General features: G+C 57.2%; 1 protein-coding gene across 6 annotated transcripts in view; it reads right to left on the bottom strand.

Moving 5' to 3' along the window:
* Window positions 1-881: 881 nt before the first annotated feature.
* Window positions 882-9,272, bottom strand: part of PTPA (protein phosphatase 2 phosphatase activator) — a 37,539-nt gene continuing 29,148 nt past the window's right edge. For 5 of the 6 annotated variants that reach the window (XR_013519445.1, XR_013519444.1, XR_013519447.1 and 2 more), the window contains 2 exons: window positions 7,053-7,160; window positions 882-2,490 (listed from right to left, as the gene is read on the bottom strand). Coding sequence is in view for 2 of the 6 variants with exons in the window: in XM_009003835.5 (XP_009002083.1) it covers window positions 2,413-2,490; window positions 7,053-7,160 (186 nt within the window). In the remaining 4 variants the exon portion in view is untranslated. Of the gene's footprint in view, window positions 2,491-7,052; window positions 7,161-8,748; window positions 8,855-9,272 lie in introns of all 6 variants that reach the window. The other variant, XR_013519446.1, reaches the window with a different exon arrangement.

Here is a 9,272-nt window from a genome sequence, read left to right as displayed (position 1 = left end):
CATTATTTTCTCCATAACCCACCCTGCTACCTAACACTGTCATATCCGGATGCACTGCAGTCATGAGGAACATGCAGCCACTGTTTGTGAAGTGAAGGAATCCTCAAGATCAATAATAGGAATATCATTATGCCCATTTTTCAGATCAGGAGGGTGAGGCTCAGAGAGATGAAGTCAACCATCAGGGCCCTCCTACTCCTGGTGAGTAAGCAGCAGCTGCTGGGTTTGAACTCAGGTGTGCCTGACTGAAGGCAGGGCTCCTGGCCCCCAGGCTCCAAGGAGGCGCAAGGTGATGTGGGGCTGAGGCTTTCCAGTCCCATGTTCTCCTGGCCTCTAAGGCCAAGAGAAAGGTCAAGGGGCCTTGAACGCTGAGCAGGAGTGTCTAAGGAAAGTCTGGGGCAAAACAGCCCCAGAGACCCTCAACCCAGCAGGGACAGAAGGGGTGGAGGAGGGAGAATAGAGGGCCACCACCTCAAAGCACAGGTGCAGGTTCCACTGTCAAAACCCATCCAAAGGTATCTCACCAGCTTGGGACTAAGCTAGGAGTCCAGAGGGGCCCCCTTCACCAGGCACAGCTGCAGCAACCACCCAAGATGTACTGTGCCAGGCCCCAGGCTGAGGACTTCACATCTGTTGTCCACTCCTGGCAGTCACCCTGTGACTGTCCCCATTTTATGAATGAGGAAGCTGAGGCTTCAGTAACTTACAACCTTGTAGCTGGGGTTGGAGACAGCTGGGATTTAAACCCACAAAAGGCTCAACCCAAATTGAAACAGCTCAAGTCTCAGACACTGTGGCCTGAGGGTAGGGGACCTGATGGAGGTCAGTCATGCAGAGATGGGCCGAACACGTGACATGAAAAGACATATCTCACACAGATGACAGGTGCAAAACAGAGGCTTTAATCCGAACAGCAATGAGGGTGCAAGGGGCTGGGAGCCCAATGGGGGACAAGGGTAGCCAGGAAGGGGTGTCTGGCCCTGGAAGAGAGGTGGGAGCTGGGCCTCTTCTGGGAAACTGTCACTGACCGCTGGGCCTCTTCTGGGAAACTGTCACTGACCTTTGGGACTCCTGTCCCAGCCTCTGCCCAGACCATCACCGGATCCCAGGCCGAGCCCCTGTGTTGTGCTTCTCAGTGCTCCCCCTTCCCGAAGGGTATGTGGACCCAGACACAGGAGGAGGGCAGTGGAGAAGGGCAGGCCTGGGGGACGAGCTGTAAGAGCCAGGCCCAGGAACAGCCCTAGGAGAAATCTCAGCGGCGGTGGCATGTGGCTACAGGGCCCCCCTCTCCCCTTAATGGGCCTGCCCAGCCCCCACTGGGCACATCCTCAGAGCCAAAACCTGGGCCTGGGAGGCCATCACTTACCTCGCCCTATAAAGGCAATGGACAGTTCAGGGAGGTAGGAGGACAAGGAGTGGGACTGCCGCCTTCTAGGCCCACCCACCACCCAGGGGAGCAAAGAAGCAGGGCCCAGGGGCCCTGGGTGAAGCTTGCAGCAACACAGAGTTAACAGTAGCAGACAGGCCTAACACTGCCCAGAGGACTCCAGGATCTCCAGACACAATGGGCCCCAAGCCCCCCACCCCCCGCCCCAGGGAAAGTTCTGCCACCCCCTCCCTGCCAGGGAAATTTCTAGCAAGACAGGCCTCATCCCATTGGCTGCGTCCTCCCAGGAGCCCAGCACCTACCCACAAGGCAACTTCCATCAGCTAGGCTACCCTTGGGGAGAGGGAGAGATGTGGTTACAGCCAGGAAACCCAGCAAAGCCGAAGGCTGAAGAACAGAAGAGCCAGGAGGAGGCTTGGACACACTTGCCCTCAGGCGCAGAGGGCAGAGTGAAAAGGAGCCTGGAAGGGGCACCAGCCAGGACAGCTAAGGCCACCCCACCCCACCCCATGGCTGGCAGCCAGCCTCAGCTTCCAGCCCTGGCATGAACAGCCACCCCAGCATGGCCTGGGAAACTGACGCACCCCTGCGAGGAGCAGCTCCAACCCTTAGAAAGGCATTTGGGAAGCAAAAAGCAATGGAAGCAGCAGGTTATTTCCCCTCCGGTCTCCTCACTGCAGTGCTGCAGAACAGCCCCTGGCCTTAAAACCAGACTGGGCGGGAGCAAAGGGAGAAGAGGCCAAGAAGAGGAGAGGGCGGAACAGTGACCGGTCCCGGCCCTCTCTTCTGGCCAGTCCAGCACAGGGAATGTCAGGAAACTGGCTACACTTTGGTCACTTCTCCCAACTTGGGCCCTGAAGCCTTATGCTCCAAGCCCCCTCAAGCCCATCTCGCCACCCCAGCCCAGTTAACAGCCTCTCATCAAACAGGACGAACAGAGGGAGAGGGTGGGGAGGGGCCGCTGCTGGGGTGGGAAGGGCAGGCACAGGAACTGTGGCCTTGGTAGCTCTTCGGCTCGGCCCCTCCTAGCCCGATGTGACAGGATGGATGGGCAGCAGGCTCCCGAACTTGAAGTGCTGGATCACAGGGAACTTCTCCAGGCACTGAGGAAGGAGCAGTTGAGCAGAGTGGTGAGGGCTGCACCGCACCCCTGCTGGGACCTCAAGCACCAGAGCAGCTCCCAGGTGTCCAGCCCAGGCCCAGGCAGCGGCCCTACTAGGGGAGCCCCAGGCCTTCCTCCCCGACATCCTTATTCATCCTACCCAAAAACACCTACTCCACAACAATGAGACCCACAAGGGAGAGGGAGAGGAGGAGGTGGAGGGAGGGAGGGAGGAGGAGGAGGGGGAGGGGGAGGTGGAGAGGGAGAGGGACAAAGGCAGTCCAACAAGGTAGAAACTGAGAAGAGAGACAGCCAAGTGACATCACTTGGCCCAGAGGGGAAGTTGAGAACTTGAGGTGAAAAGAACCCTTCAGAACCAGCCCCAGTTCTGGAGAAGAGACGTGGGGACATTTGAACATAAGCCTAAGAGGCTGAGGCTGGGCCCCAAGGCCTGTTTTCTCCAGTTTTCAGTTCTCTGGACTGCAAAAGGCATCTTGGCACTTCAGAGTAAGACAATAAGAACCAGCTGACATTGAGTCCCCCCCACCCCTGGGCAATTCCCAGCAACCTGTGTAGGGAGCAGGGGAAAAGAGCACTGAATAGGGGAATGGTTAAGCAGGGGGGGTGGCCCAACTCCCTGAGCCCAGCCCAGCCCAGGCCCCTAGCAGAGGAGCAGAGCTGAAGAGTGAGCAACAGGGCCTATCACAGCAGCTGGCCTGGCCCACAGGCAGCCGACCCCAGCTTCCAGCTGCAGCTCCCGCCACAGCACCCTACGTCCACCACAGCACCCTACACCCACCAGAGCACCCTACACTCACCACACCTGGTCACTAGCTCTCACAGGAGCCACTCTGGGCATGCAAGGGTTGGATCTGCCAAGACTGATGAGGGCCTCCACCCACATCTTTGGCCACAGAAAGAGTACGCTAGGCACCTCCTGGCTGGGGTGGAACAAGCCTTATGGCCTCAGAAGGAGTAAGAGCCTCACTCTGTGGCTGTGGTCTCAACCTCCAAGTAACTTAGAGGGACAAGGGGTGCCATGACCGGCCCAGGTTCCCTCTCCTCAAAAACCAGCTGTGGAACATAGAAGGGAGAGGGATGGGGTGATGAGTGGGCCAAAGACATGCCAGGAGGGGAGGGAAAGGAGGAGGGGGACCAAGCTCATGGTAGGTGGGGAGCAGAGCCCTGGCCACAGCCAAGATCCTGGGCCTGAGGCAGAGAAGGTAGGGAGCAGGCAGCAGGAGGTGGTCCCTGGGCAGGAGGGGGAACAGCCACAGATCCAGGCCAGTGGCCAAGGCAACTGCCATGGTGCTTATGTCATCCAGGAAGTGGTCATAAGAGCCCCCCCACCCCCCAGGGTCCTGGAATTCCAGAAGGGGTCAAAGGTCAACCTGCCTCTAGCTCCCATAGGAGAAGCTGCAAGGCGAGGGGGAGCAGAGGCGGAGGTTCTGTCCATTCTGCCCATAGGACCCCAGAGCCAGTCCCCTCAGAGGCACAGAAGCCAGGAGCTAGGCCAAGGAAGCCAAAGGCTCCAGGGCAGGAGGTACCCCCAGCAAGGCCCTCCTATGTACCTGGGTGGAGCAGTGGCCTCAGCCTGCCTGTCCCTTCTGACCTACCAGCCAGAGGTGATTCAAGCAGGGGAAGGGACTCTCTGGGCCCCGATAAGGTCCTTCTGAAGGCAGCACCCACACAGTAATGGCCCACAGGAAAGACAGCCCCCCTACCACACAAGACCCCTGAGAGCACTTGGTTCTTCAGTCAGAAAGATGGGGACAGATGCAAAGTTATACCCAAATCCTGAGGCCACCTATTGCCAGGTGGGTCAGACTTCTGAGGCAGCCCAAGAGGCTGACTCCCCTCCATCAGCCAGTTCTGACAGGAGACCCAGCCTTCCTACTCACTCCTGCACTGCAAGCCTGGCAAGCCTTGGAGGTCCTCCCTAGGGCCTAACAACCGGCCTGAGAAAGCAAGCCCTCTCCCGGGACCTCTGGGCAGGCAACATGCCAGCCCATGGGCCCTTTGGGACCAAGGACTAAGGGCCACTTGCTAGTAATTTGTACTAATTTGTCAATGAGTGCTGAACACTGTGAAGACTTAGTGATCTTTTTTTTTTTCTTTTGAGATGGAGTCTTGCTCGGTCGCCAAGGCTGGAGTTCAGTCACACCATCTTGGCTCACTGCAACCTCCACCTCCCAGGTTCAAGTGATTCTCCTGCCTCAGCCTCCTGAGTAGCTGGGATTACAGGCACATACTACCACACCCAGCTAATTTTTGTATTTTTAGTAGAAATGGTGTTTCACCGTATTGGTGAGGCTGGTCTCCAAATCCTGACCTCAGGTGATCCACCTGCCTTGGCCTCCCAAAGTACCAGGATCACAGGCATGAGCCACCGCACTCAGCCAGTGATCTTTTTTTTTGTGGGGGGGAGGGGGGATGGAGTTTTACTCTGTCGCCCAAGCTGGAGTGCAGTGGCATGATCTCAGCTCACTGCAGCCTCCACCTCTGCCTCCAGGTTCAAGCGATTCTCCCATCTCAGCCTCCCAAGTAGCTGGGATTACAGGCACGTGCCACTACGCCTGGCTAATTTTTGTATTTTTAGTAGAGACAGGGTTTCACCACGTTGCCCAGGCTGGTCTCGAACTCCTGGCCTCAAGTGATCCGCCCACCTCAGCCTCCCAAAGTGCTGGGATTACAGGCGAAGACTTGGTGATCTTCAAGTCAGTGAGTTCCAGTGAGCCTGTCATCTTCCCCACACAGCGCCTGCCACACCCAGGGCTAGAATTTCCCGTTTTGGAAGGCCACTTTGTGATTACTAGAGAGACCCTCATCCTGAGTTGGTGGTCATTTTCAGTGTCCCCCTTGTGTTTGCCACCCTGTGCTCAGCTCCCACGGAGACCCTGAAGGCCTATGCAGAGGGGACTGTCCCTGTGTTCCTGCCACCCCATCATGATTTTCAATCTGAATGTGCTCCTCCCTCATCCTCTGTCAGCCTGAAGTTCTTTTGTCTATGAAGGGCAGGTAGGAGAAGGTGACAGGGTCTGTTGCCCTATCCTTTGGGCCTTAGAGCCTGAGTCAAGGGAAGTTTAGAGTCACTTAAGAGGCTTGTAGAGAGGACAGTACTGTCTTTGGCACACAGAAGATGGGGTTGAGAGGAGGCTGGAGGACGCCGTATACCTCTCACATGCTCAGACACCCTGTGGGTGGGGGCAGGGAAACAGCAGAGTGAGAGTTCCCCAGCAGCCCCCACTGTGGGACAGGTGGGGGTGGGGTTGTCAGGAACATCAGGTCACCAGAGGGCAGTCACCCAGGGCAGAGTTGGAGTGGAGAGCCGGGGGCGGGCAGCTGCAGCCGGAAGGAGCCTTGGCAGCTCCAGCCAACGGCCTCTCAGATTAGAGAGTTATGTGGGCTGGAACCTAAACACAGGATGTGAGGTCCAGAGGAAGGGGACCCACAGGGGGAGGGGAGGAAGGGAGAGAGGGCCCAGCCTGCTCAGTTCAAGCCTCGTTAACCCCTTCAGGGCAGCGTGCATGGAGCCAGGCAAACTGGAAGCATCTGTGCTTCCCAACCCCACTGGACTCTGGCACCCTTCCCCATTGTCCTGCCACTGCTGATGGGATCCAGGAGGCTCTGGGTCCAATGAAGACCCGGAGCAGCCCCTCCCAGAAGAGAAGAGTGGCCAGGAGTCAAGAGATGGTGCCCACAGCACAGTGCCTGAGGCCATGAACTAGTCACCAGGGCCAGTCTGAGGGCAGAAAGAAGGGACTTTAGGGACCCATCGCTCCAGGTGTGGAACTTCACATCCAGCCCTTTCCTAGCCAAGGTCAAGCAGTTCTAGGATTAGTCTTCCCAAGAAGTGGGAGGAGCTAGCAGAAGGGACAGGATAGAAATAAAATGTCTCCTCCCACTCACAAGAGAGAAAAGGCCACCTCCTTGGCTGGGAGAAGAGTGCCAAGAGGGCAGGAGACACCCTCGGCCGCCTCCCAGCAGGGGGAGCTCCAGGAAACCTCAGCTCTCCTTTCTTTGGCATCATCTGATTTGAGAGTAGGGAAAACCATTTGCATCAAAATCTCTGAATTGGTCAATAAAAATGCCAGTTCCCAGCCTACCCTCAGACTTCCCACCACTCAGCCATTATACATGCTAATGTAGAAGGCAGCACTTTGGAGACGCCTCCAAAGGGTAAGACCCTTCCCAGGTATGCCATGGGAGAGACAGACTCAGGCTGCCAAAGCTTCCAGGAGCCTTCAGCCATTTGACGGGAGCAGAGAGGCCCCCACTACCCCAACTCCCCACGAAGCAGTTCCTTGCCTCAGGCTTCAAGCTCATCAGCACAGAGCTGGGCCTCAGTTTTTCAGGGCTGGGGTAGCAGGTGCTTCTCTGATTGCCCATTCCCCAGACAGGAGATTCTAAGGCCCCAAGTGTCAGAGGGGCTAGCCTAAGATTCAGAGCAAAACGGTGGAGTAGGAGGAAGCAGGAGCCTCAGGCCCCACATCTTTTGCTTTGTCCCCAGCACAGGACCAAGTGTGGCAGCAGGGACAGGCATGCTGGCCAGCCCCCACTCACCTCAGCCTTATACATGCGGATGAGACCCTGGTTCACTTTGGACCAGGAGGGGACAGCACTGATGTTCCACAGCTGGTTGGAGTGCTCTGCAAATGGGCCAGTCTTCATCTGGAAAAGAGAAGCCACAAGCTGAAGAGGCAGGGGCTGGCTGGGAGCTCATCCCTCCTCCCCTGCAGCAAAGTCACAGGCACGAAACGAACGTGCAGACGCTTGGAGGCCAAGCTACAGCATCTGCCTGTGGGGCAGACATACAAACAGGCACATGCAAGTGCCAGAGACAGGGCTCCCCCTTGGCCTTCAAGGCCTGCTAGGAAAATATGACATTCCTTGTGCACCCACCCCTAGTCACCCCTCTTTCTCCCATAGCCAAAAAAGAAAAAAGGGACCTGATTCCTACCGCCCACCCAATCTAGCAGCCTCAGGAAGATAAGCTCTCCACCTGAGCCTCTGGTGCAGTTCCCACCGACTCCCCAGGAGCCTCAGAGCACCTCTCCAGCACAGGGGTCCATCCACTCTGGTTCAGATAAACAGCAGCAGCTGGACCCCACACCTACAGGCTTACCATTTCCCCTCAGGTCCCCCCTTCCCCTCCAGGCTACCCCTTTCCTCCAGGCCTCCCCATAGAACACCTGGTCTGCTCCTGCACCTGCCACCAGCAGAGCTAGATGAGGAAAAGGGTCGATTTGCAGGAGGGTCAAGGTGGGTATGACCAAACCCAGGTATCCAACAGCCCTCTGCATGGCAGGCAGACTGAGGAAAGAGAGGCCCTCCGGGAGGCAGGAGTGCCTGAAGCAGCAGCCAGCCTGGCCTGGCCAGAAGGTGGGGAAGGAATTGCTGCCACAGTAGCTGTAAGAAACAGGTACAAGGATGGCTCCATTCCTGGTCCTCCCTCTTGCCAGAGTCTGACCCTCCAGTAAGGAAGAGAAAGATTCTGCAGCCAGCAGCATGAAGTTCCCATGACATCAGAAACCACAGAGGGAGCACATTTGCATTCATTAACCAAGCAGTTCATAATTCCCCCCGCACAGCCCCCTAGCTCATGGGCAGCATTTACAGGAGAACAGGACTCTGCACCCCAAGCCCATGCTGCAGAAGGAAGACTCTGCAAAGAGGCTGAGTCTGGCAAAGAAGCAGAGACTTGGAAGGTTCCAGAAACATGTGGGTGTCAGGGGAGGCTAGGTTGTTTGAAGGGGAAAAGATAAGCCGGAAATACTCTCCATATTGGGGCATCAGTTCACCACGAGGGCCCTCAGGAACCCCCACTCTTGAGCTGTGGGCTGCCACCCAGTGACCGAATCCTGGTAGGCCTCTTACTTCTCTAGTAAGGGCAACTGTGACAAAACTTTTAAGATTTAAGTCAACAAAGCTGACATTTTATCCCCCTCATCTCCCGCCCCTGGCCCATGTTCCCAAAGAGCCCATCCAAACACCCAGGTTCAGGAGCAAGGACAACAGGCTCCTCCCTCCCCTCCTCTCCCAGGCTCCATTACAGCCAGGCAAAACCCACCCTGGTCCCTGGGGGCCTTGTCTTGGGCCACTTGCTTCACCCAGAATCCTCCAAGGCTCTCTCCTTCAGGAGGGCAGCCAGGTACCCCCAGGCTGCAGGGGCCTCACCTCCGGGGAGCTTTCCTCCAACTGCCACTGCAGAGTTCAACCGACTCCACCCCCAACCCCTCCCCCTCCCCGCCCTACCTACCCCTTCTCCAGTGTCTGAAGGCTCCAGCCCTGTGCACACTTCCAGGTCTGGGAAAGCTCAGGGAGCTATGGAGCTGTGTAACCAGTTTCACTCTCTGGACACTGCCCTGTGAGCAAGCAACCAGGAGGCACCCTGCCGGCTTTGTCTGCTAGGAGCCTGCCCAGCAAGGGCTCCAAGGCAAAGGCAGGCAGATGGACACAGGCAGACAGAGGCCCTGCCTCCTGGCCAACCTTGCCCACCAGGGCCACAGAACATATACCCAAAAGGCTGCTGGCAGAGCCAGGGCTAAGCCCATGTCCTGGAACTCCAGTGGCCTTGGGCCCCAATCCACAGAAAGGCGAGAGAGGCAGTATCTTTGGAGGGGCTGTACCCTGCCCCTTAGGCCTTCAGTGCCACAGGGTCTCCCTAAGCCCTTCAGGAGACCCTCTTAACTCTGGCAAAGGAAAACAGACAAGGAGGGGGGGAGGAATCTGGGGCGAGAAGACAAAAAAAAAATTAGCTCATTCTAGCCACAAAGGGAGAAG

Source organism: Callithrix jacchus, chromosome 1 (genome assembly GCF_049354715.1).
Source record: "Callithrix jacchus isolate 240 chromosome 1, calJac240_pri, whole genome shotgun sequence".
Taxonomy (NCBI): domain Eukaryota; kingdom Metazoa; phylum Chordata; class Mammalia; order Primates; family Cebidae; genus Callithrix; species Callithrix jacchus.
The sequence above is the reverse complement of the archived record's forward strand: the minus strand, read 5'-3'. Positions and strand labels throughout refer to the sequence as shown.